Source organism: Melopsittacus undulatus, chromosome 16, assembly GCF_012275295.1.
Source record: "Melopsittacus undulatus isolate bMelUnd1 chromosome 16, bMelUnd1.mat.Z, whole genome shotgun sequence".
Taxonomy (NCBI): Eukaryota; Metazoa; Chordata; class Aves; order Psittaciformes; family Psittaculidae; genus Melopsittacus; species Melopsittacus undulatus.
The window spans coordinates 4837261-4864724 of record NC_047542.1 but is presented as its reverse complement, the minus strand read 5'-3'; the positions used below and the strand labels follow the sequence as shown (position 1 = coordinate 4864724).

The window sequence follows — 27464 nt, the reverse complement described above, 5'->3', positions numbered from 1 at the left end:
GACGGAGGGGGGTGGGGTGTCTGTGTATGTGTCTGTCTGTCTGTGTCTGTCGGTGGTCGGTAGCCCCGGCCCAGCCGGGGCTGCGCTGCTCGGGCCGGCGGTAGTCGCGGTGAGCCCGGTGCCACCCCCATCCGCAGCGCCTCCCCTCACCTCCCCTCACCTCACGCCGTTACCCCGCCCCTCGCCGCGCCGGGGGCGGGCCGCAGGGCGCCGGTAGAGCGGGGCGGGGGGAGGCGGTGCCGGGCGCTCCGCTGTCACCGGGGCCGCCCCTGAGGGGAAGGCGGAGCGGGGAGCGCAACCGGACGTGTGAGGAGAGGGGGCGCCCGCGAGCGGGCGTGAGGGGCCGGCGGCGGCGGGGCGGGCGGTGCTGCTGCGGGGCCGCCCCCGCTGCTGCAGGAGGGAGGTGGGGAGAGAGGAGGAAAGAAGGAAGAAGTTCCTGCTGCTGGTGCTGCTGGTGCTGCTGTGGTGGTGGCAGCGGTGGTGTGGTGGTGGTGGTGGTGCTGCAGCCTCGGGCAGAGCCTCCCCCTCCCGCCGGGCCGGGCGGGGCGGGCTTCGGAGCAGCGATGTCTCAGGAGCGGCCCAAGTTCTACCGGCAGGAGCTGAACAAGACGGTGTGGGAGGTGCCCGAGCGCTACCAGAACCTTTCCCCCGTCGGCTCCGGGGCCTACGGTTCCGTGTGGTGAGTGCCGGGAGTGGGGCTGGGGGTGCTGGGGGTGTGTGTGTGCTGCGGGGGCTCTCTCGGCCTCCGCGGGTTCCTATTAGTCCGCAAGGGTTTTACCAGCAAAAAGCACTTCTCCTCCCGGTCTGGGAGCGGTGCTGCCGGGAAGCCGCAGTCTGGCTTTGGAATGCGGCGGGGATTGCACCACATGGCAGGTGGCACTAAAACATTTTTGCAGGGGAAGATAATCGTGTCCCAACCCTTCCCCCCCCCTCGAATGATCTCATATAGACATATTTCACCGAGCCTCCTTGCAGTTCGTAGGTGGGGGGTGGAGAGGGATGGAGACTGGCAAGTCCCTCTGCAGAGCCGAGGGCCTGGCAGCTCTTGTCCCTGTTCCTTTCTGGACCTGAAGAATAGATTATATTTGAGGCAATTGTATTTTTAATCTGTTGATGGGCAGGGAAAGTAGAGGGAAGGCTAAGAGAGCTGGTTTTGCATCCCCGCCTTGTTTACCGGTATCGACATTTTCTTGCAATGTAGATAAACAGAGGAAAAGTCGTTTTATTGCTATAGAATGACAGAATTACTGCAGTATGCACTGCCTGGGAGAGTAAAGTCCTTGTATGAGACCTGCAGAGGTACAGAGAGCTTAAAGATAAGAGTTTCGTTTTTAATGTTTAAGGGGTAAAGCATCTGACTGGTTCCACATGAGAAATACAGCACTTATTTAGTATGTAGTTTCTCTGCTGAAGTACGTCAGATCATTAAACGTAAATTAAGTGGATTGCATGCATCGTCTAATCTTAAAGACAGGGTTGTATTTGAATCAGTTTGATGGCTGGACTTCAGCAGTCACGTAGTACAAGCGTGTTCACAGTATAAATAGGAAATGTTTTCCACATGAACGTTCTGGTTTTTATTCTCTGGCTCTGTCTAGGTGTGATCTCAATTTTCAAATCTCTGTGCATCATGATTGCTGCTAGATTTGAGCAGGCATGCATATTTCTTGGCATAACATGTAAATTTGTATTATGAATATCATGTTCCATGCTAAGGAGGAATGCACGCTGCACTCTGCTGCTAATGAAAAGGAGTTGTTTTGCATGTGGTGCAGTTTTAAAGAAACCAGGTTCTCAGCTGTTCTTACCAGCAATTTTATAGCAGTAGGTTAAGTTCAATGTAAGTAACATGCATTTCTTAAAGCTGCTATGCCTCAAGTATGCAAATGCTTGTATTTCATGACAGACAGAGGCTGGTCAAGTCTAGTTGCAAGACTATCCACTGTAGTTCTGAGGTTTTTTTTACATAGAGGGATTTAGTTTGGTGAAAATAACGTTTGGGCCTCTCTGCTACAGCTGATAAATACCCTGTTAGTGCCGCAGAATGACACCACTCCCCAAATGTAATGGGAGCTGAATTTGCTCCCTGCCTTTTTCATTGTATTTTTAAGGTTGCCCCTACACCTTCTAGCTCATTCCTCTTCTATTCCTTCCCCTCCTTTTCAAATCTCCATTGTGACTCTGATACTTACAAAGTTTGTTTTCACAAGCAATAACTGGAGGCTTTGCATCATGAATTTCCTGTTTTGCTATGTCAGAATTTTCAAAGATTGTGCAACTATGTTCAGATGAAACAGTTTGGTATTGGAAGCAATTCCAGTCATGTGGCATGAGTCTCTTTACACTCTGCGTTAATGGTTTTCTGTATGTTCTAAAAGTATGTTTCAGAAAAGATACAGTCCAGAAAGACTGGTGATGTGGAAAGGGTGTCAGAATTAAATAAAACCCCTTGTATTTATGTGTATATCTTTTATTAAGCTGCAAATGATGATGTATTTAGGATATTCCTGCAGCGACTTGTCCTGCTCTGTCCCTTTTGAGATTTTTCTCCCCAGTAATAAGTTACCTGGTTTCATTTGAGACTTAGAGGCCGTCCCTCTGTGTTTGAATAGTAAATTGCAGGGTTTTAACCACCCTTAAACTGAATGTGTAAATATACTTCCATGTATGCCTACTGTATTATTATATTAGAACATAATGAAATGTTCTGGGTTTCATCTAGTTGTCAAGATGAGGCATTTACAAATGAATTTGTAGAAGGGGGGGAATTAATAAAAAAGAAATAATGAAACCAGTAGATAATCATTTAGACTATGGAGCTGTATGCAGTAGGCTGCTTCAAGTGTCTAATGTGAGTGTGACCGGAACACCACAACATAAGAACCTGACTTTATTTTGCAGTGAGTGGCTGGAGAGAAGCACTTTCTAAAGGAAAATGGGCACTGGTGGCACATGCTTAGAGCACATATCCCAGTGTTTTCTGAAGTATTATGTGTAGTATCAGAAGAATGACATTCAAATGACCAGCTTGGGGGTTTTTCAGTATCTGTTTTTAGAAAAACCTGGAAGTATGTGGAGATGCAAGTAGGGATTCAGTTCCAAACCTTCAAGTAATACTGATATGTGTCCTCAGATTGATCATTACTAAGTCACGTAACAGTCGCTGTGACATCTGTGGTGTGAAATGCTATTTCATTTGTTCTTGCAATGGTTTTGTATATTCATATCACATAGTCTCTTGCATGAAGAAGATTTTTGTAACCAGGTCTACACTAAAAGATATGTGGGTTCCTGACATATCAGTCTTGTAATAGTCCACGTGAGGAGAGGGGTGTAGAGGATGCTTGTTTGTAGACTGACAAGTTTTGTAGCCCTTCCAAAACCTGTGAATTCCTCCCATTTTGACCCACAGTTGTACCAACACTGACTGGATTTCCTGGAGATTACAAAGGTACTGAGATAAATTTCCCTGTTTTTAAACTAACAGAGAAACATTATGAGTTTAAGAAATTTTTAAACATTAGGCCCCAGAGGAATCACAAAATCAACCAAGCTGGGAAAGTCCTTTAAGCTCATCCAGTCCAACTGTTCCCTAGCACTGCCAAGGACACCCCTAACCCATGGCATTGAAGGCCTCCGCTGCATGGTGTGTGAGCACTTGCAGGGACAGTGACTCCAGCACTGCCCTGGGCAGCCTGTTCCAATGCCTGAGTACCCTCTGGGAAGAAACTGTTCCTCAGCTCCAGTCTAAACCTTCCCTGGCACAGCTTTAGGCTGTTTCCTCTTGTCCTGTCACTTTTTACTTTGAGAGTACAAACCTCCTGTCAGGCACTTGTAGAGAGCAGTAGGGTACCCTCTAGCCTTCTCCAAACTAAACTACCCCAGTTCCCTCAGCTGTTCCTCAGAATGAAAATTAAATGAAGTAACCACCCTCAATTCACCTTTGTTGGTCCTCCATGGACTTTTAGTTTCTTTTTACTAATACACTTTTACTTTAAGCTTACTAATCCCTTATCAAAAATGTTCGGGTGCCTCCGGAGTATGTATTCACTCAGAGGTACAGGTGCTGGCTGCTTCCAGTAAGGTGTGGTAGATATGCGAGGAGTGATATGAAGAGGATATAAAAGTGAGTAGGATGAAGCAGCCCTACAGGTTGGATTAGCAGAACACGGGAGGGGGGAATTGCACAGGTACGGAGCTCTGAAAGTGAAGGCAAGAAATTACATCAGTGTGAGCACATCTGTCCTACAGAGATTTTTATTGCAACTTTCTGAGAAGCAGCAGGCAACAGAGTAGAGGAGAATGAGACTTACAACTTTTTATAGTGTTTTGTGAGGGCAAGCAACTGACATGCACATGTAGACTGAACTCTGCAACAATGGGTGTTCATGATAAGCTGTCAAGTGGGGTTTTTCTGCCTATAACTAGAGGTGCATAAATTCTGAAGGTACCACCAGAAAGGTTCTGTTCCCTTGGGTATTGGCATAGGTGCTGATGGTAAGCAGCATGCTATTTGGTAGAAGTCTGCACAAAAATTAACATTCTGATTATCAAATGTTTAAATAAATTGCTTTCTTTAATTTTGCGTGTACTTTAATTCCCCAGACAACTTCAAATGTTACAGAAGTAACATCTAGAAGTTAGAGATTGAACCAGTGGATATATTCTCTAAAATAGCTGTTTTCTTCTAGCTCTTCTGTTCTGGATGCAGTTCAAGTTAGCTCAGAATGGTACTTTTGGCTCACTTAGGGTGAGGTGGATGCAGCTCGTGTGCCATAGCACAGTACCATGCAAGAAGTTAAATAAACCATGATAAATGAAGAATTTCTGCTAATCTTGTTTTAAAAAGGATTCAAAACTGTGGTTCATGCATTTTAGCCATATCTGGGCTTTTTTTTAGCTGAAACACCATCAGTGTAATGCAGCTGTTTTAAGTCTGTAATGAAAGTCAGCTTAATGTTCTTTAAACCCTTCTCCAGCCTGACAGGTCTTCTGTAGCTCTGTCTTTATGCGTGAAACCATGAGGCAGTTATCTGTACTGGCAGAAAATTATTCAGCATGCCTTTATCTGCAGGGAAATAGTCTGTAGGCCTCAACTATGACTGAACTTAGAGTTCTTCTGACTTCAGGAGTAGCTCTAGGTTGTGAATATGCAGTAATAGAAAATTTTCTTTCCTGGGCTTGTGCATTATGTTGGCTAAATGGTTTCTCAGTACTGCTGATTGCATTTCTTGTTGGAGGTTGTACATCTACAGGGGAATGATGACTTGATATGGCCCCAAAAAGGTTATTAAAAAGATGAAATTCAATTTCCTTTGGACTCTGAAATAGCTGATGTTGGTGGCTCTCAATTCTGCTTTAAAGACAACCTGGTGGAAAAATGAGAGAGGGATCTGAGTGTGTAGCCATGAAGGTGGTTAATATGGAGGGGGTCCCCTTCTTTTCAAGATGAAAGAGATACTGGTGGATGCTGCCTTTGTACTCAAAACATTTGAAAGCTCCTAAAGATACCTCATTAATTCCCAACAATGTGTTAAATTATGATGACGAGCCTTATTTTTGCTCTAAATCCTAGAAACCACCTTGATTATCATTAAAATACCATAATATAATTACAGCCCAAATTAGGGTTGTTTGTATATTGCAAAATGGTTTACTTCAATAACCTGAATTCTAGTGAGGTGTGAAAACTTGCTGGTTTGAAAACAATGTTAAAAAAGTGAATCCTTAATATCAGCTTTTGTCTGTCCAAGCCAAATGAGGGGATCTGGTGAGTGGAAATAGTCAGTAATGGGCATGATGGGGGCCGTTAGTAATGGGCATATCCTTCGTGATCCTGTGATCTACTGTGTAGCTGTATGGCCATGGCTCTTCCCACTCAGTGTATGCGTGTGCCCCTTTACAGAGAGAGGAGGGAGATGCTCTTCCTCCTGACTGCCTAGTGGGTTTTCCCACTCTCTTGCAAGATCTGGGGGGGAGGTGGGGTGGAGATTGCTGTTGGTAGAAACAAACTTATTTTGTTTTCCATTTCTGATAAACCTCATCTAGCAAGTTCCATGGAAACTGAGCAGCTCTGAGATAAGGAGTGTCTTTGCAAGTTAATTCCAGTTAGTTGCTTTAAAAATAGATGACAACTACATGGGGGGGGGAGAGGAGGAATTTGTGAGTTTGTTCTGGGACTACTCTTGTGATTGGGCTTGAGCTTTCTGTTAGCTGAGCTGCTACACACATTTATCTTAGAGGGATTTTCCAATCTAGTTGATTCTGTGGTTCTGTGCTTATCAAGAACAAGTGCATGCTCACTTTGAAATGGGGTTGGGAGTTTGCCCTGAATCAAACTGCAGCAGGAAAATAAACATGTATTGTCCTTCTCTGACTTTCTCCAGTCTATGCTTTCCCCTTGTTTGTTACCTTGTATTTTATGGCCTGGATTTCACATCCTCTCTTTCTCCTTCTCCTTCCTTTTTGGTAAACTACATCTGTTTTAGGTAAGAACATCAAAGAAGAGATGAAAGAGGAGTAATTTGGTTCAGAGCTAAATAGCTTTACTGTTCTTTAGTTTCTCAAATATAAGCCCTGTGCTCAGGAAAATTTTATGCAATGTATCAGAAATTTAACATAATTCTTAATGTGTGAGATTTTTATTTCAAATGTACTAGGCTTCTGCTTCTTAATATTATAAAGTTGTATAAGGACTTACTTCAAAAGGTGGTTTTACAGTACAAAATAGCAAGTATATATACAGGTAAAATTACCAGATCGGATGGAGTTAGTCTTTGTGGATTCTAAGAAGAAAAATTATTTATACATATGCAAAGTTTCTGCTAAAGGGACAAGCTTTGGTCATGTCCAGCTAAGTATGATCTGTTTATATACATGTTTTTGGTAACAGGACTTGAATTTTAGATGCGATTTACTAAGAAATGTGATTTCAGCTTCAAATATGATTAACCATCACAGCTGATTTTATTAGGCACAGACCTTGGATTTTTTATGGACTTTAAACCATAAAAGTATTTTGAGCACAGCATTTTGTGAAGAAGTGTGGTCTATGAAAATGTGTTTAGGAATACAGTTAATATTTACAATATTCCCCTTTACTGTGTGAACAAGACTCATCTTTTACACATTTGCTGTAGAAACCAACAGTTGTGTCAATATGTGGGGGTTTGGGGTGGGGGCATGGGTTGTGGACCAGGATTTCTAGAAGTTAGTTTCATTGCAGGGATGAAGAAATGCTGTTGACTGTGGCTTAGTGTCCTAGGTAGCTGCTGTCTGGAGTTGTCAAATGTGGTTTTGAAGGTGTTTATTAAGAAATCATTTTGCTAATTTGATTTCTCTTTGTCGTAGCTCTGCCTTCGACACAAAAACGGGGTTGCGTGTAGCTGTAAAGAAGCTGTCCCGACCATTTCAGTCTATCATCCATGCCAAGAGGACGTACCGAGAGCTGCGGCTGCTTAAGCACATGAAACATGAAAATGTAAGTTGAAGGAGTAAAAGTGAAGTATGAAAAGGTGGCCTGAAGTTGGACTGTCCAGAGAGCGTCCATTGGGATTGGATATTTGGATTTTGGTCTAGCATGAGGTGTCCCTACCCATTAAAAGGGGGGGTGAGAACTTAATGATCTTTAAGGTCCTTTCCAACCCATACCCTTCTATGATTCTGTGCTTTTCTCCTAATGCTAAATACAAGGCTTTTAGTGGTCCAGGGGTTTATAGCTGTGGAAAAGCACATAGATAAAAAGAAAAACCCAAACCCAATAAATACATAATCAATCTTTGATAAAAAAATCCCTTAGTATTTTCTAGAATGATCTGGAAATTGCTGCTTAGCAGGTACATGCTGTCTTTAGGTTTTGGGACACAAGTGGTACTTGGTTTGACTTGCCTGTGTCAGGAGGATGTGGAGTAGATGATCACTGTTTCTACAGGTAAAAGGAGGGGTGAGAATTGGATGGCTTTTCATATGAGCCACCCACTTAAATTATCAACAGGGAAACCAAATAGGTGACTATTTATTATATATATATATGTATAGGTGACTAGTGTTATATTAAACTGTGTTTTGGTATAACCCCAATTTGGTATAGAAAACAGTTGGTTGACCAGCACTGTGGATTTGAGGCATTAACATACCATCACATTTATTTCACATGCTGTTTGAAGCCAGTAGTCTCATAACCTGCCCTCTGTCAGGATTCAAAAGGAAAGAAAGGTTCTTGGTTTCTTTTGTCTGAGCAAACTCCAGCTTAGCAGAAGGGAAATACTGTTTTGGAAGCAATCTGAGCAAAGCCAGGACATTTATCTAGCACAAGAAAGCCAAACGAGCCTGATTTCATTGGCAGGTTCTCCTTGAATGATCTGTTCAGATTTTCTCTTGTGGCAGTGGTGGCTGTATGTTGTGGGTTCTGAGCACTGCAGTCACCAGCTCATTACCCCTAAATTTTGTTGGCATTTTTAGTGTGATTGACATAATTGGAAGTTTTAATGTGTATTTCTGCTATTGTCAGCAGTTCTTCCTCAGCACCTCTGTGTGATACCCATGTCTCAACAGCAGAGGTAGCATTTGATCCTGCTTAATATCCACTCCCTGGAATTCTTCTGGACCTTTTCGCGTAGCTAATGAAAGCTTTTAATATCTGTGTCTATACAAAAAAAAAAACAACCCACCAACCAACCAGCATATGAATGCATTTTGTCTAAGATAATAAGATTAAGCAATGAAAATGAGATTGTGACTGGTGCTACAGCAGTTCCGTGTCTGATATACTTTAATATTTTTGGATTAGTGTTGCTAAGAGCCTGTGTAGCTTTAGGAGTGAGTGATAAAAGGAAGTTGTTTGTATATGGAAATATTTATTATCTGTTCATTGTACTGTCATCTGTCTTTGGGAAGTTTATCTAGCTTGTGGTTTAAAAATCCTGCAGATGCAGAGATATCCAGAACTGATTCAGGCAGGATCATCACTGATGGTGTCTTGACTAGTCTCAGTTTGGAAGTAAACCACTTGGTTTTATGTGGTACAGACCCCAGGGGCAAATCTAGAAGGTTCAGGGAGGTTTTAGGGGTACATGAAGAGAACCTGTCTCTTCAGCTCATATATTCATAGAATAATATTTGCTATTAGGATGAGGAAAATAAGGTTTAAAAGCACATTTCAGTGAAACATAGAATAAACTTTATCAGCAAAATGGACATTTTTTTCTAATGCTAGATCTAGAAGACAATTATGGAATAATAAGATATAGAGTTCTTTCCTACCGGGTAACACAAGCGTATCCTTTTCCTCTCTGGTACAGCAGGTTAGGTATATATTGAAAGGTATAGCTTGCTCTTTTGGCAGAAAATACGAGTGACACTGTCACAACTGTCAGCTCTGTGTGAAAACTGTGTGCTCATTGCATGGCTGTTTTCCTGACTTTTCATTGTAGTTGTCATTATTCATTGCTTGTGCTATGGATCCTTGAATTTTTCTACCCATTATTTTAGGACAAGTGAAACAAATCATAGAATCCCAGACTTGTTTAGGTTAGAAAAGAGCTTAAGATCATCCAGTTCCTATCCCGTGCCACAGATGGGGACACCTTCCACTGGAGCAGCTGCTCCAAGCCCCTGTGTCCAAACTGGCCTTGAGCACTGCCAGGGATGAGGCAGCGACAGCTTCTTTGGGCACCTTGTGCTGGTGCCTCAGCACCCTCACAGGGAAGAACTTGTGCCTAATATCTAACCTGAACATCTTCTGTTTTGAACCCATCACTCCTTGTCCTATCTCTACAGTCCCTGATGGATGCTCTCGTAATACTCCCCTAATTCTGATTTTAGCTCCTAATTCTGATTTTAGCATGGAGTCAACAGTGTAACTAAAAACTGAGCAGGAAGTAGGCAGTTTTGTCTGGTGGTTTATTTTTGCTGTTGTTTTCTCATCCATTTATTTCCTGAACAAAACTTTAGATGCTTTTTGAAGTAAGTTAATCTCAACCACTGTTTATACCTACCTTTAGTTACAGCTCCCATTTGATGCTTTAAGTGGGTGGCTGGTGTGAAAAGACAGCTGTGTATTTTTAACCTGAACTATCCTTTATGCAAAAATTGAACATTTGCTTCTGATTTTGTATAAATACTAATGTGTCTATACTGAATAATTCATGTATTTGGAAATGAAACAGCTACTGGCTTCTGTTCCACAAAGGATCTTGGTAACTGTATCATATTATACTATGAATGTATTTCCCAGCTTTTTCACTGTACTGTTTCCTTTCTAGGTGATTGGCTTGTTGGATGTGTTCACCCCTGCCAAGTCTCTAGAAGAATTCAATGATGTGTAGGTAACTTCTCTGAAAACTGCAACAAAACATTTTTGGGTCTTCCTTGCATTTCCCAGATAGAATCATAGAATAGTTAGGGTTGGAAAGGACTTCAAGATCATCCAGTTCCAACCCCCCTGCCATGGGAAGCAGCACCTCACACTAAACCATGGCATCCAAGGCTTTGTCCAGTCTGTCTGTGAACACTGCCAGGGATGGAGCATTCACAGCTTCCTCAGGCAACCCATTCCAGTGCCTCACCACCTTCACAGTAAAGAACTTCCTCCTTATATACAGTCTAAACTTCCCCTCTTTAAACTTTAACCTGTTACCCATTGTCCTATCACTACAGTCCCTAATGAAGAGTCCCTCCCCAGCATCCTTATAGTCTCACTTCAGATACTGGAAGGCTGCTCTGAGGTCTCCACGCAGCCTTCTCTTCCCCAGGCTGAACAGCCCCAACTTTCTCAGCCTGTCTTCATACAGGAGGTGCTTCAGCCTCTGATCATCCTCGTGGCCTCCTCTGGACTTGTTCTAACAGTTCCATGTCCTTTTTATGTTGAGGACACCAGAACTGCACACAGTGCTCCAGGTGAGGTCTCACGAGAGAAGAAGGGCAGGATCACCTCCTTCGACCTGCTGGTCATGCTCCTTTTGATGCAGCCCAGGATACAGTTGACTTTCTGGCCTGCGAGCACACACTAAAGCTGGCTCATGTTAAGTTTCTTATCAACCAACACCCCCCAAGTCCTTCTCTGCAGGGCTGCTCTGAATCTCTTCTCTGCCCAACCTGTAGCTGTGCCTGAGATTGCTCCGACCCAGGTGTAAGACCTTGCACTTGTCATGGTTAAACTTCATGAGGTCGGCATCAGCCCACATCACAGGCATGTCAGGGTCCCTCTGGATGGCATTCCTTCCCTCCAGTGTATCAACAGAACCACACAGCTTGGTGTCATCGGCAAACTTGCTGAGGGCACACTCAATCCCACTGTCCACGTCACCGACAAAGATGTTAAATAAGACTGGTCCCAACACCGATCCCTGAGGGACACCCCTTGTTACTGGTCCCCAGCTGGACATTGAGCCATTGACCAGAACTCTTTGCATGTGGCCATCCAGCCAGTTCTTTATCCACCGAGTGCCCCACCTATCAAATTGATGTCTCTCCAATTTAGAGACAAGGATGTCATGTGGGACAGTGTTGAATGCCTTGCACAAGTCCAGGTAGATGACATCAACTGCTCTACCCCTGTCCATCAGTTTTGTAGCCCCATCATAGAAGGCCACCAAATTGGTCAGACAGGATTTCCCCCAAGTGAAGCCATGCTGCCTTTCACCAAGCACCTGGTTGTTTTTCATGTGCCCTAGCATGCCTTCCAAGAGAATCTGCTCCAATATTTTGCCAGGCACAGAGGTGACACTGACTGGTCTGTAATTCCCTGGGTCATCCATTTCCCCCTTCTTGAAAATAGGGGTTATATTTCCCTTTTTCCAGTTGTCGGGAGCTTCACCTGACTGCCATGGTTTTTCAAATATAATGGACAGTGGCTTAGCAGCTTCATTTGCCAGCTCCTTCAGGACCCATGGATGGATTTCATCAGGTCCCAGATGATTACACAAGTATTTGCCACCTTAATTCATCTGCCACCATTCTTGAGCAGTTCTGAATTCCAACACAAAAGATCCTGGAATATCCTGAACTACTGGACCCAGCAGACTTGCTCACTTATGTTTTATGGACCAGTGCTGTAGGAATCAGCCTGCTGATGCATAGAGTTCATGACTGTATTTAGTGTCAGTGAGCCGTGTTTCATTCAGCAACATGATTTGGAACAGTCAGCCCTGCTGCTGGCACCTCATAGGGAGTTCTTATCCTAATCCAGGAGAAGGGATTGCTTCATAGCCTCTTTCTTTTGTTACTAGGTACTTGGTGACACACCTGATGGGAGCAGATCTGAACAACATTGTGAAATGCCAAAAACTCACTGATGACCATGTGCAGTTCCTCATATACCAGATTCTTCGGGGACTGAAGGTACTTGTCCCTGTCCTTCCTGGATGTCGGTAGCTCACCAGTGGGAGGTGGATGTTCACAATGAGTGTCATTTTTTCAGAGATTCATATCAATACATAGTGAGAGTTCTGTAACTTTCCTAACATACCATGGGATAACCTTTTATTACTCTTTCACTCATACCTCTTTGGAGCTCTGATAGTAAAGTTAGTTATCATTTAAGAAGATATTTTTACACATACCTATAGGCAGAGTCTGAAAGATGGTGAACTGAGCTTCCCTCTCATATGCTCTGACTGTGAATCTTCCATTTCTTCAGTTTTGTTTAGTTGTGGTGTTCCCCCCAGGGTGGCATTGCACTGGGTGATCCTGAGGAGGGGCAGAGTGAGACACAGCTCATAGACACACGCTCAGTTCCTCCTGCAGACAGGCTGCAGTGTTTGAGTTGGGAGGGATGGGGTAGGACAATAATTGTCTAGCGAAGAAACTTGAAGGAGGCTGCTTGGACTGTTACATAAAACTTGTCATCTTGCTTTACAGTACATCCATTCAGCTGACATAATACACAGGGTGAGTATTTATCCTAACATTGCTTCCTGTACTGAACCAAGGGCTTAGAACTGTAGCACAGAATCTCACAATGCAGCACCTATAGAAAAAAGAAGAAATTTTCCAAGAATTATTTGGGTTAACCAGTCAAAAGTTTAAATGTGGGAGGTGGTTTTCAAGATCCTTAGTTTCTGTTCCTGCAGATGTTTGGCTTGTATCTTTGTGAAATAGCTTCTCTATTTAAATACACATCTGCACCACTAGTGTTGCAATAATCTTATGTGTTTTCCCTTAGATGTGACACAGGCTTTGGGATAAAGTAATTTCCTGAGTATGAAGAGTTAATATTTATGACCAGTTAGAATCTATTTTCTCTCTGCATTTGCATTTTAATGTACTTCAGGCTTGTGAAACAACGTATATACCACTGTTAATGCTGATGTTTCATTTTTTAGGATTTAAAACCTAGTAACCTGGCTGTAAATGAAGACTGTGAGCTAAAGGTAGTGTGATCACAAGCTCTGGCTTGGTTGACTGGGATTTGAGTGAATGCCATGTGGATGTTGTTTGGAACTAAAGGGACAAAATAATTCCTGCAGAAATATTTTTGTGGCCCAAAGTACTAATGTCCTTCCCAGCTGTAAGGATGTTTTCCTGTATCTGTTTCTGTGTTTTCAATGAGAGTTAACAATTTGGTTTGAGTTTAGTTGGTTTGGAGACATGGTATCCATACAAAATTCAATGTTGAGTCTTAAGCTGTTCTGGTGTCTTTTAACAGCTTGTGAAATGTGCTTCATCATCTGCTTTTGCAGCTGCACCACCTCTCCTCCACCCAATCCAATAATTTCCTAGCTAATTGCTCTACCTAGTTTGAGTTGTTCCACTGCAGCAGTTGGTGGATGTCTTTTCCATTCTGTAGATCCTGGATTTTGGCTTGGCCCGACACACGGATGATGAGATGACTGGGTATGTGGCTACCCGGTGGTACAGGGCCCCTGAGATCATGCTGAACTGGATGCATTACAACCAGACAGGTAACACAGTTAACTAACATAAAGCTTTTCGGTTCCTGAATTGTGGAATAAAAGAGGTTATCCTTTACATGTGCTGCTTTATATTTGATCACCTAAGTTGGGAGTCATGGGAATTACATTTCTATGAGGGTAATTAAAAGAAGGAAGGCATGGAATGAGTATTGGAACCACAGTCTACTGAACCTTAGTAAGTTCAGAATCACTGTGATAGCATTCATAAAACTTCTTTAAACTCAAACCTTCAAAATCACGATCAGCAAAATACTATCTTAGCATGGTGGTTTTTAAAGTGAATGAAATGTATCTGGATGAGGAGAAGGTGTGTTTCTAGGAAGCTACAGGGAATACGCTGAAAAGTATCTCGAGTTAAGGTGTGAAGAAATGCTATGAAATATGAATCTCCCTTTCCTCTCTTTTCTTCTCAGCAGCTCCTTCACAATTATATCTTCCTCACAGTTTCTAGTATCTTCTCAGCAGCACATTATGCTTCCATACGATGCTTCTAGATCAGGCACTGAAAGGAAAAGCAAAGACTGAGAGTAGTTCTTGTGCAGGAGAGCAAATAATGTGCTTTTCATACTCCACTGTTTTTTCTTCTTTTCTCTCTTCCCCTTGAATGTCTGTGGACTTGTCTTGCATCTGTAGCATAATAGCTGGTGTTGGTTTGGGTAGAATTTCTATTGGGCCGTATGCAAATTCATTCCTCAGGGTTGTCCTGAATGGGTTCCTTCCGCTGTGGTTGTGTAGTTTCCTGCCCAGCTCTTTGGTGTTCAACATGTGTTACACTCTGGAAGCAAAATCTGCCTGATCTTGACATCTGTCGTCTGGACACATCTGAGATGACGCAGTTACTGAGCAGAGTCAGTTACCTTGCACTGTATCTCAGGTCCTTTCAATGTCATAAGCTCATGTAAGGATAAAACTGTACTTTTTGGACAGGGTGATTCTGTTGAGACTGTTCTCTTCTGCATTACGTTGTTCTGTGTTTTATTTTGTCCAGTCGATATTTGGTCAGTGGGATGCATTATGGCTGAACTGTTGACTGGAAGAACGTTGTTCCCTGGAACAGACCGTATCCTTTAAAAGTAATATATTTGTTGGAATCTTCACTTTAGTGAGCTTCACAGTAAAAGTTCTGGGTTTGCTTGTGGGGTGGTTTTATCCTGTTTTTAAATTAATGGCTTCTTTTACTCACAGTCTGATGAGGTGAGTTTATGATTTGGCTGCACACAAAATAATCATTGTGCAAGAAGGCAGTTCTGTTCCTCTTTATTAGCATACCAGAACTACTTGCATGTTTGTTTCTGGGAGGTACTTTTCTTTAAGTTAGTTTAAATTCATTGCTCTTTGATTTTGTAGAGAATAACTGCATAGAGTAGGCTGGCTGCTAAGAATCCTGTCATGCTTTAGGTTTCTAGCAGATGTGAAGCATACCTTCTGGCCTTTCTCTGTGTCCTTGTGGAATGCTGTGAAAGCAGCCCCTTTGCAGATGCTTTAGTGCCAAGTATCTCATGCCATATTGCTCTGAAACATTTAGGTTCCACTTCCATTCTTGAGTGTTACCAGATTGCGAGCCTTCTTTCACTGTACCTTTATATCAACATGAAAGATCAGCCTCTAATAAGAGCATTTCAAAAGCATTTTGTTGCTGCACTGAAGTGGGCTGGGCAGGACACTTGAGCAGATTTGAGAGAGCAATTTAGGAGAGTTGGTCAGATTTTCCCTGAGGAAATTAGAGCTAAGACCTGAACCAAGCTGTTAACCTTCCAGCTTCCGTTCCTTCAGCCACATGTTGGGGTAATGTAACTGCCAGCAAGGTTTTTCTTTGCCAAGAAATTGGACTTTGTTTGCCAGAGAAAATAACATTGCCCACCTTTTAGCAATGCTTATTCTTTCAACTACATGTTGTTTAACTTATTAATTAGTATTTATATGTGTTAATTGAAATATGTTAGCATTTGGTGGACAAAAAGCCCAACAGACTAGTGTTGGAAGTGCTGGCCTCCTGTTTCCTAGATTACTTGTGGAAAGCATGTCAATTCCAAAACTCTTTCATGGGGGAAGAGGTTTTCTTTCCAGTTTTGACAGGTTTCAGCCCCCTTTTCAATGTGCTTTAGCTTGATCTGTTTTTCTCCTCTTCAGCCTGTCTCCATCTCGTAATTCTCTCCACGTTATAACAAATAATATCCACAAAGCAAACTAAAGTTTACTGTTAGGATCTACATTTCTTGCGTTGGCATATTAAGATACTTTACTAATTTATATCTCCCAGCAGATACTTATGATTCTTTACCTGAAATGCTCCATTTCCTTTACAGATGGTAATAAAGCTTTTGAATTAAATGCTTTTTCTGCTCTGAGTTGGTTAGATTTTAAGAAAAATAAGGCTTGATCTTTTCCCATCATAGATAAAATTCTGTTGTACTATAGTTCTTACAGTCATTGTGTGCAAGTTCCAGACTTCAGGTAACATATGTGCCATTTATCATGAGGTTAGGGCTATAAGGGAGGGAGGGTTGGTGGTTATGAGTTTTGTTTGTGCATGTAAGTCATAGCCAAGGATCTAGAGAGGTCCCAGGCTGGCAGTTTACACTCCAGTTTTCTTCATATCAAACGACACCAAGCAGAAGTAACATTACAAATCGTGGTAGCTTCTTCCTCCCTCAGAAGGCTTTTTGAAGTCTTTATACTTGCATGGTTTTGGGAGAAAGTTTTAGGAATTTTCCCAATGTAGATCCTGGTGCGTGCTTCTGGGCTTTTAATAGTTTCTTTGTACCCGCAGATTTGCTGAGACCTGTGCTACTCCTGCAGTGTCACTGTGCAATTGCTGCCTTACTGACTTTGCAATTAATGTGCTTAATTCAAGGTCTATTTTACAATTAATCATACATAAAGATGCTCTGAGGGCTGGAGCAGCTCTGCTTTGGAGCCAGGCTGAGAGAGCTGGGCTTGTTAAGCCTGGAGAAGAGAAGGCTCCTTAAGGGGAGACCTGAGAGCAGCTCCAGTGCCTAAAGGGGCTGCAGGAAAGCTGGAGAGGGGCTTGGGACAAGGGCCTGTATGGCCAGGCCAAGGGGAATGGCTTGAACCTGCCCGAGGGGAGCCTGAGCTGAGCTCTTAGGCAGAAGCTGTTCCCTGTGAGGGTGCTGAGGTGCTGGCACAGGGTGCCCAGAGCAGCTGTGGCTGCCCCATCCCTGGCAGTGCTCAAGGCCAGGTTGGACACAAGGGGTTTGGAGCAGCTGCTCCAGTGGAAGGGGTCCCTGCCCATGGCAGGGGTTGGAACTGGATGAGCTTAAAGGTCCCATCCAACCCAAACCACTCTGATTCTATGCCTCTGGTAGCTGAGGATACAGTACATCCAAATCCACTGCAGTTCTAGGGAACTCACTTTGCAGCTGGAGGCAGTGGGAGTTTATATTCTGTGTGTTCAGGCAGCTGGAAGCTGCTCCTGTTTGACAGCAAAAAAATTTTACATTCTTCTTGATTTTTGTTCTTAAGACATTAATTTTCTCACTATATAACTTCACATTCCAAAATGACATATATAGTGACAGAATAGGTGGAGCTTTCTCAGGATGATAATCATAGAATCATAGAATAGTTAGGGTTAGAAAGGACCTTAAGATCATCCAGTTCCAACCCCCCTGCCAGGGACAGGGACACCACACAAATGATGTCACCCAAGACTTCATCTAACCTGTCCTTGAGCATTGCCAGGGATGGAGCATTCATAACATCGCTGGGCAATCTGTTTCAGTGCCTCACCACCTTCACAGTAAAAAACGTCTTCCTTATATCTAACCTAAACTTCCCATGTTTAAGTTTAAACCCATTCCCCCTTGTCCTGTTGTTACAGTCCCTAATGAAGAGTCCATCTCCAGCATCCCTGTAGGCCCCACTCAGATACTGGAAGCTGCTCTGAGGTCTCTACACAGCTTCCCTTCTCCAGGCTGAACAGCCCCAACTTTCTCAGCGTATCTTCATATGGGATGTGCTCCAGGCCTCTTATCATCCTTGTAGCCCTCCTCTGGACTTGCACCAACAGCTCCATGTGCTTCTTATGTTGAGGACACCAGAACTGTACAGAACACTCCAAGTGAAGTCTCATGAGAGCAGAGTAGAGGGGCAGGATCATCTCCTTTGACCTGCTGGTCACACTTCTTTTGATTCAGCCCAGGATACAGTTGGCTTTCTGGGCTGCGAGCACGTGCTGCTGGCTCATGTTAAGTTTCTCATCAGCCAACACCCCCAAATCCTTCTCCTGTTCAAATGATTCTCTTGGTTGAAACATTGGGCCCTTTCACCAAGGATGTAGCAGAAATGGTGTAATGTTATTTACAGGCCATCAGATAGTTTTTATATGGCCTGGAGATGCATGTATTGTACAGGCAGGCTGTAAAGGTAATCTGGTAAGTAATGAAGATGTATTCTGAGATGGTGCTCTTCTGTGATGGTTGTGCCACTGATAACACTGAATTTAGTTTGAAGTTGTGAAGGACCTAATCTGTAGAGATTCTGACTATGGCTGTCATTGACTTAAAGAAACAATTGTAGATACATTAGAAAAGAATCCTGTGATTAATGTGGCTCAGCTCTGCAGGACTTCAAACTGATCGTAAACTATATGAATTTTTCCTGTTGTGATCTAGGGGTGGGAACACTTGGGTGAAAGCTGGATTTCTATTATGGGTCAGGTCTCTGCCAGGAGGTGGAGAAGGCCAACAAGATTGTGGGAAAGACAAGTCAGAGACAAAAAATTGAAGGTAATGAAAATCAGACTCCTTCAGGTTTTTCATGTGAGGCCTGGCTAGAGGCTTGCATTGGGGTTGTACCATATCGGTCTTGTGACAGGATCAGTTTTTGTTAACCATGTGTATTCTGAATGTTTTTACAACTGTTGTAATGTCGATTAATAGAAATAAGTAGGAAAGTTGACTTGCATAAAATAATAAAATACAACTAGTATCTTTAATGTTTTGTACTAGTTTAGCCAATTTTCTGTATATTTTAAATTGATGGTATTCCCTTTAAACTCTGAAAAGCATTTTTATGACTATTTTTTTCAGTAGTGTGAAACTTCCCTGATAACTAACCAATCTGACATTACATGTTCTTCTGATACGTCTCACTCCTGCTTGTGGTGGCAGCTCAAACAGAACTTAGCTTTGCCTGGGTAAGCTCTCAAAGCCCTGCAGTGCCTGCTGGTGATGGCAGGTTCTCTGAAATTTGGAATCACTGAGCCTCACTGGGGGTACCTTGCTGGTGGCACTTGGGGTTTGCATGCTGGGCTTTTCTTCTCTATGCACATGTTTGTTTCTGGCTTGTATTTTCTTTTGCTTTGTATTTACTAAGTCTTTTTCCTGTCTTTTAATTGTTTATGGCTCATTTCTCTGATGATCTTAAAGGTCTTTTCCAGCCTAGTTGGTTCTGTGACTCTGGGATGTGGTAAGGCATGTAGTTAATGAGTGCTGCAGTTCAGCAGGTTATAGAAGGAGACTAAGAAGAGAAGCAGGGGTTGGCTTTTGCTGTGCCTGAAGCACATGAGACTTGCTTCATTAGTTACAGAACTGTTTCACAGCGTGCAAGGAGGATGAAACCTCACACAGGATTGAGGATGAAACCTCACACAAGAGAATCCATGTTCTGTGTTTTCTCTTGCTTATCTGAGAAGCCACTGAAGCATATTGCACAAGGATCTTCCAGTAGCACTTTTCCTGGGAAAAGAGGTGGCCACAATATTGTTGGCACACCTGGTGCACATGGTTTTAAAAGCATTTAAATATAGGTATGGTGTGCGACTTCTGAGGCGCAGCAGCAGCCTGAAATTTGCACAAGGGTTTCTTGCACAAGGATGATTGAAAGAATCTATGGTTCTGTGTTAAGGGCTGTTTGAAATGGCCCTAAAGAAAAGCTGACTTAGATGCTATCCTAACTGGGGTTGGGATGGCACCCTCTGCTAACTCACCAGTGGATATACTGATTTCATTTTAAGCATTGACAATTAAGAGTTGGCAATTCAGCAGCTAAGCTAAATCCAGCTAGATGCATTGGATTTACTCCTAGGTTTTGAGTGTCTAAGTAGGTGGGAGCTGGCCAGGCAGCTTGAAGTGTGAAGTTGGTTCAGCTGTTCTGACAAAGTACTATTGCCAGGGCTTTTAATTCATGTCATGTGTAACGCTTTAGATGAGCTTTAGACCAAAGTTTACATTAAAAGATAAAGGTTTTAGCAAAGTCTTTGTGATTCCTTTCATACAGAGTTTGCCAGTATTGCAGGAACTGAGGCTTGCTTAAGAAACAGAAGACAGGTTTTGAAGTTCTTGCAGTACTCAACATACTCTAACAAGGAATTGTAACTGTTAAAACATGAGGAAGGAATTGATCTTGGAAGAAACATTGTGTAGTGAGTAGGCCAGGGAGTAGTCTAGTGAATAGACTACTTCTGTGGAAAGGAAAATATGTGACTGGTTTGATATGATTTTAAGGGCAAATGCAAACATTACAGACATAGTCTGAAATCACTAGTAGGTTTTGAAAGGCAGCATGGAGAATAATTCAGAGAGGAAGGGAGATTATTCTTCTAATGGTTTATCAAAGACACCTTGTGTCTCCTTACTGTGAGGTTTAGAAGTGTGTCTTTAGTGTCTTTAGTGGATTTTTCCCTTAAGCATGCATTTTGGCACTTGGGTCTTGTCAGAGGGCAGCTTGCATGGGTGTGTGGGTAACACATTCTTTGCCTCTGCAGTGCGATGTCCTGAAAGCTTTCTGCAGAGAGGCTTTAAATGTGAGTCCCATCTTCAGGCGGAGCAACGCTGCAGGTCATGAGCAGGCTCCAGTTGTTTTCTTACTTCCTAAGTTTTAGAAGTGGCTGAATTACCTTGGAAGGTGTTCACAGAAGGCCTTGACTCTTGTTAACACCAGTTCTTACCCTTGTGAGTCGCCTGCTTCACTTCATCTGTCACTAACACAACCTAATCCTTTTGACTGCTTGTACTGTGGTGCGGGACCTGAGCAGCACAGTGGGCATGTGAACTGGTCCTTTGCCAGTGGAGCAGCAACTCTGGCTCCTGCTCGGTGGTAGTGAAGGATGCAGTGGCTGATCCAGTGCATGCAGTGTGCTTATAGACAAGTTGCTCCATCTGTCTGGGTACAGACTGAGCTGTGTTATAAGGGGGTACTCAATGAATGCAGTGTGCTTAAAACAGCTTCTCAGTTGAGGCCTTGGCAGGAACTAACTTTCAACAGGCTGATAACGTTGCGCTTTTCATTTTGATTTGTCCCAGCATTTTCCTTTATGGTCCATCATTAGATATTGATCAGTTGAAGCTCATTTTGAGACTCGTTGGAACCCCAGGGCCTGAGCTTTTGAAGAAAATCTCCTCAGAGTCTGTGAGTTTACACTTTGATTGTAATATCTGCCCTTTTGGAAGTCCCCAGTTTGTGCGTTGCCCTCCTGTAGTCTTACCTGTAGTATGTGTTGGGGTTTGTTTTCTATTTTTTCTTAATTCCTTTGTCATTAAGTGCTCTTCGATGGCTTTGAGTTCCTCTGCTGTGTGTATCTGATCTTTATTCCTCTTACCTCTGTCTGTGGTATGATTTCTTCCTTCTGTAGTCTCATTTTACTGCTTCGTGATGTTTCTTTCAGTTTGTGGGTTTATACTTCGTGATACATTGTATGCTCAGGTGCTGCTGGGGAAGTATTTTTCACAGCTGAGAGCTTGAGGGGCATCTCCATTATTATTTCTCCAGATTGCCTACCCAGGGCTCTTTCTTAACAGGGGCAAGTGTGTTATCCTCTGAACACACAGTCCTTTCTGTAGTATCATTAAATCTGAAATGCTGCTGCCACAGCCTTTGGTTTTGTAGCCTAGAAGCCAAAATGCCTTTTAGGTGCTTTTATGTGGTAGCTAGTTCCATGGCGCACAGGCTGCTGAGAATATATCTCATTGTGCTGATTATTTAAAGAGTATTGCTGTGTGGGGTCCTTCTGGCAGGGTAATAGTGAAAAGTTTTCTGCAGTGCCCTTTTTAAATGGGGACCTCTGTTTTCCACCATTTCAGTATTGTTGCAGTCTGAAACTTGTGCAGAGACACTATTAAATGGCATTTAATTTTACCTGTTTCTGAAGGTGAAGTGCATAAAAGTTAGAGCAAGAGCAGCTCTAACTAATCCGTGCCAAAACAGCATGGATTAACAAGTGTACACAGTGAGCAATGAACTTGTGTAGAGGTAACTACTGGTGTACTGGAGTGAGTCAGTCTGCTGTTCCTGATATATAACAGAGGATCAGCATGGTGGAGGGTGATGATGAGCTTATTTTGTACAGCACCTTATGTTCTTTTTCACATAACAATGACAGTAAATGCAAAATGTGAGGCTAGCCTTGAATAAAGTTGATAAAGGCAGATATGTGCAAGTTGGAATCTGTTGGTAACTTGCTGAGTATCAGACCAATAGAATGAGCCTTGGGATGTTCTGCCGTTGAAGGGATTGGAGCTGGTCGCCCTGTGTGCTGACCTAAAGGGTAGTCTGGTATGTGAAGTGCTGGGGATTAGAGAGATAAGCTTAAATGTTCCCTAGGTCAAGCACAAGATTAACTTGCATACATAAGGTTGAAGTCGGTCTTTATTTAACATTGCACAATAAAAAGAATAATTGCTATTAGCCAGGTCCAAATCAAGAGGCTGCTTAAAAAGAAATGCAGTAAAGTAACATCTAGCCTAGGTCATGCTTTAACTAGAAAGGTTGGACCTAGTTGAGGTCCTTCCAACCTGGGCTTCTCTAATTCTGTGGTACTGTTACTACTATTTCTCTCCATTGTATGGGGACAGCAAAACTACTGAGGGCTTTAGTGTGTCACTAACCAGTTGTGTTTTCCTGTTGCATTACTTACTCTTCCTCTCGGTTTACTGCCATCAGCTAACTCTGTCTTATGCAATGCTAATGGTTTGCTGATTTTGTATTTATTGCCTTCTGTCACCTCACCCACATCTTAAAGTGCATTCAGAGCTGTTTAGAAGGAGGTGTCACTTTGCACCAATGCCACTTTGCACCACAAGGAACTTAAGTACTTTCTGAACAGCAAGAAAAAAAGCTGGTAACCAGTGCAGGGGTACAATTGTTTCTGTTTTAATTCGTGTTCATTTCCCTGGGCTGGATGTAAACGCAGCAGCCCAGGGAAATCTCTGACAAGCAGCTTCAGCCAAAGGAAACATCTACTGTGGTGGCTTAAAACTCCTGGGAAATGTCAAGGCAGCCATGTTGTAATTAAAGCTATTGCTGGTGGTCAGAAATACTTTCTGTTCTGACACTGTTACCAACTGATCAGTAATTTCTCGTTGGTTTAAGTGTTCCCTGGTGCAATTACTAAACTTTTCATGAGTCTATGAAGAAATCAGCGGGCCCTGCTGCTTGCTGATGGCTTTTGCCTTGTGGTTTGCAAAAAAGATGCTTTGTATGTAGCTGTTTGGTGTTTAAAATGGTTTTTGCACTGTTTTTAACAAAGCCCTTGACTAGGCACTTAAGATATTAACCAGCTTCAGCAGATCATGCGTCTGACGGGGACACCCCCTGCATATCTCATTAACAGGATGCCCAGCCACGAGGTGAGATCTGAGCAGACGAGGGGGGTTTGCAGGGCAGGGCTGCTTCTGGAAGTGATGTGCTCGCATGTGGCATGGGGTGGGCAATTCCCTACCTGCTCTTCAGCAAGACTTTTTTACTAAATGAAGACTGTACATACTTAGACACACACTTCAGAGACTGGGAGAGCTTTGGATGCGAGTGGGTTTTGTGTCGTGTGCCACATTGTGCAGCTTCGCAGCTGGCACTGTGCTGCACACAGCCTCACTGGGTCTCTGAGCAGCACCTCTTTGCTTTCGAGTCTTGCATGAGCCCTGAGTCTTGTCAGCTCTTCCTCTGCTGTCTTGAGTGGCCTTTAGTTGGGAAGTTGCTGATGGGCTAGTAAGTACCAGACTAAGTAAAGAGGAGGCAAAGCAAGGAGGCCAACCATAATCAGTGCTTCACGGTGATTGAGATATACTTTGTCTTGGTGGCTGGATTGTATTATGCTTCAACAGAGTATTTATTTCCACAGGCAAGAAACTACATTCAGTCTTTGTCTTACATGCCAAAAATGAACTTTGAAAACGTGTTTATTGGCGCCAATCCACTAGGTAAGGAACTTCTCAGATGCTATGCTCTTTTGGAGGCTGCAGCTACAGAGGGTCTTGGGACACACTGACTTCCCTAAGTGCGGTTTTGACTTAAGAAGTAGTTCAGAACAGGCCTGTGCCCCATTTCCAGAGTTTACAAAGCACATGTGGGAGGAAGAGATTGTGGATGGTGGGTGGGTGCTCAGAAGCTACAGGTTCCTCAAAAAATAATTCCTCTGACAACCTTATGCTTCAGGGAGCAGTGTTGTACAGCTCACTCTGTAAATCCTTTCTTTCCTGTTGTGCTGCTTTCCCAGCTGTGGACTTGCTAGAGAAGATGCTGGTTCTGGATACGGACAAACGAATTACCGCAGCAGAAGCACTGGCTCATGCCTACTTTGCTCAGTATCACGACCCGGATGATGAACCAGTGGCAGACCCCTATGACCAGTCCTTTGAAAGCAGAGAGCTTGAGATTGAGGAATGGAAAAGTGAGTTGGGGGCAGGAGGGGGGCCAGATTCCCTGGTGAGCTGTGGGAGTTGAGGCACAAAAGAAAACAGCTAAAACCACAGGTGTCCTGTTTGTTCTGAGTGAAGCTGTTACATGCTGTGCACGTAAGGAGCATGGTCCCTGGTAGCTAATTACTACTGTAAGCATACAGACATGTAGGTGACATAGTTGCTCATGTCTTCCATATATTAAAACTTACTGACACCTCCTTGATGCTCTGGAAGTATCTTTTATTGTGCATGGTAGTGCCTGAGAATGGAGGAACCATTCTCTTCCTTAATTAAACCATGTTCTTTGTTTAAAATAGTGTTGGACACTCTAAGATTGTTGCAGGTTTTCTTGCACGAGGGATGTCTTTAGTACTGCCTGTTAAGTTCCTGTCACACTTTTCCCACCAGGCCTGACTTACGATGAAGTCATCAGCTTTGTGCCACCACCACTTGACCAAGAGGAGATGGAGTCCTGAGAAAGTGCTCTCTTCTGCTCGTCCCACTTCACTGTGAGGGGAAGGCCTTTTCATAGGGACTCTCCAACTATCATTCAAGTGCCTCGTCACAATATTCTCCTTGGTGGAGGGGTTTTGTGTGTGTTGAACTGGGGGGGGTGGGAGAGGGAGGGAAGAAGCTGAGTCTATGTAAACATGCTGCATGCTCTCTTGTATTCTGTGTCCAGCCTGGAGCAAGCCTCTGAAGAACCTGTTGTGCCCGCTCATTAGTCCTGCCGGAGCAACAGTGCACAAACTGTTTGCACTGCTGGGGAGAGGTGGGGAAGGTGATGTTAAGTTTGGTTACAATCATTGCCATTTATCAATTCTTCTACAACTGAGTAACCTCAAAAAAGTGGAAGTTGGTTTATAGGCTTAGAGAGTCCTCTGTTTCCTTCAGGACTGCAGGTGGTGTTGAGGGATGTCCTTGCTCAATGCCAGATGGCTGATTTACGTCCAGGTCTTCCTGGTACAGTAGAATGTACAGGCCTTCTTATGTCCCAATTCATGGATCATGAAAAGGTTTTGTTTAAACCTGTAAATACGTTTGTGCCTTAAATGAATGGGGAGAGAGGGGAAAGGAAGTCTAGAGTTGAAATCTGACCTGCTGGATTCTGGGGGAGAAGGCTCCCAGATAGTCAGGCATGAACTCTGTGTTATCAGGAAATAACTTTCTGAGGCAGCAGCCTCTACCCCTGAATTAAGTGTTCTTTCCCTCTTGCCCTCCTCTCATTCTGAGGCTTCCCAGCATTAATCCGTAGGAGACAGAGGCTGGAGAAGATTCTTGCTAGTCGCACATTGGTGTATTTTGTTCCTTACAAAGTGGGGTTGTTTTGCATGTCGTAGCTGTCTGTGCATGTAGAGCTGCTTGATTTTTCTCATTACTTCTCGGGGATGGCACTGGGGCAGTTAAACCATTGGTGAACACTGAGTACCTCAACCAGTGCCATGAAATCACAGCATCCTTCCTCATGTGTTGCAGTTCATTGTGAAATACCTGCCATGCTGGAGGTTCTGAGGAGGAAAGGAGAAAACATATGGCATAGACACATGCACCTTTTAGTTTGTTCTGACCTTCTGGTTTCAGAGAAAGAGAGGTTGGGATGAAGGGTTTCTTGCGAGATCAAATGTAAAATGTTCAAAGAACCAGCTATGGCATCTTGTGCCACAACTTAAGTTATTTCCTGACAAGATGTTTTTAGAATTATTGGAATCCAAAGCAAAGAAATAAGCATGCATAAATCCACAATCTCCCTTTTGCTGTCTATATCTATAAATATAAATATTTATATATAAAAAGCTAACATTTACTAGAGGTTGTTCTTTTTTTACCCTCTTGGATAAGAGCTGCTTGACTGTTTTTGAGCAGGTTGATCTCCGCCTGAGGAAACACGAAAAAGGGAGTTTGTCTGAATGCAAACGTAGTTCAGATACTTTGAATTTTACAGGACTCCACATGAGTGAAACACCCAGAGGTAGAGACCCGCAGGAGGGAGGTTTCCCAGCATGAGTGTGTGCTGGAACTGTACCTGGGGAGCTCGGGAGCCCAGTTTTAGGATTTAAAGCAGATGGTTTTAGACATTTATGTGTGGACAGTGTAGTTGTGTATGTGAGGAGAAAGGCTTTTGCAGTATTTTGTACCTTTGTTACCTATGGGATGGAGAGGAATCGTCATTAGTATTTTTACCCCATGTTTGGAGAGCCTGCACAAAGGGATGGGACAGTTGATTCTTCATAGGCATGAATTCAAAATCAATCATGATTCTTCATGATTCTTCAGTGATCTCTTCAGGCCAAACACTTAATAAAGGTGTGAGGTGAGGTGAAGAGAGCTGTTACATCATGCTCTGGGATAAAACTCTCCTCAGCCCAACAAAATCAAGACATAAAGCCCTCCCTTTTCTGCTGGACCAGCAGTCCAAGTATCCAAATGAAAATGTAGATACACTCTAAACCTACAGCAAGATTATTTTTAATCTGCCATTTGATGTGTAGATGCGACAGTGTGATTTTGTGCAGGTATTGCTAAACGATTTTAAAAACCAGTCTAGACATTGTGTGTGTGTGTCTGTGTGTGTGAGTGGGAATGTTCCATCCGGAGCTCATCCTTGGAGGCAGGCCATGTGGGATGCACTCCCTTGCCTGCAGTGCAGCCTGGACAGGATGCACTTGCAAGAAGAGATCTGCTCTTTGGGTTCTATCCATGAACTTTGCTGTAATTGGTTATGCCAGAGAAGATGTGATACCACTGGTTTCAAAAATAAAACCTATTTTTCAGATTTACTGCACTCATGGTACTTGCAAACCTCTTGCTCTTAGGGGCTGGTGCTCACGCAGTGTCTGTTCCTCCCTTGTGCTGAAGGGGATCCTGTGTGTGGTGGTTGGGGCATGGGGTTGAGGCCCTGGGACCTGTTGACTGA

At 43.3% G+C, this 27464-nt stretch overlaps 1 protein-coding gene across 2 annotated transcripts; it reads left to right on the top strand.

Annotated features, from left to right (window-relative positions):
* Positions 1 to 424: 424 nt before the first annotated feature.
* Positions 425 to 27327, top strand: MAPK14 (mitogen-activated protein kinase 14). 2 transcript variants are annotated; one of them, XM_005142173.3, is made up of 12 exons: positions 425 to 679; positions 7351 to 7480; positions 10263 to 10321; positions 12228 to 12339; positions 12859 to 12888; positions 13323 to 13370; positions 13787 to 13901; positions 14902 to 14973; positions 23421 to 23500; positions 23992 to 24070; positions 24367 to 24540; positions 24959 to 27327. In XM_005142173.3, exons 1-12 carry the CDS (start codon positions 564 to 566, stop codon positions 25024 to 25026), a joined length of 1083 nt encoding a protein of 360 aa, XP_005142230.1. In that variant the 5' UTR covers positions 425 to 563; the 3' UTR covers positions 25027 to 27327. The 2 variants fall into 2 exon arrangements, with proteins under 2 accessions (XP_005142230.1, XP_005142231.1); XM_005142174.3 differs by lacking the exon at positions 23421 to 23500 and adding an exon at positions 21205 to 21284 and having other exon boundaries at positions 427 to 679.
* The last annotated feature ends 137 nt before the right edge of the window (positions 27328 to 27464 follow it).

Coding starts and splice junctions, on each gene's coding strand:
- MAPK14 (XM_005142173.3), top strand. CDS start 564: ATGTCTCAGGAGCGGCCCAAGTTCTACCGGCAGGAGCTGAACAAGACG. Junction 12,889..13,322: donor CAGCTGACATAATACACAGG/GTGAGTATTTAT, acceptor TTCATTTTTTAG/GATTTAAAACCTAGTAACCT. Junction 13,902..14,901: donor GATGCATTACAACCAGACAG/GTAACACAGTTA, acceptor TATTTTGTCCAG/TCGATATTTGGTCAGTGGGA.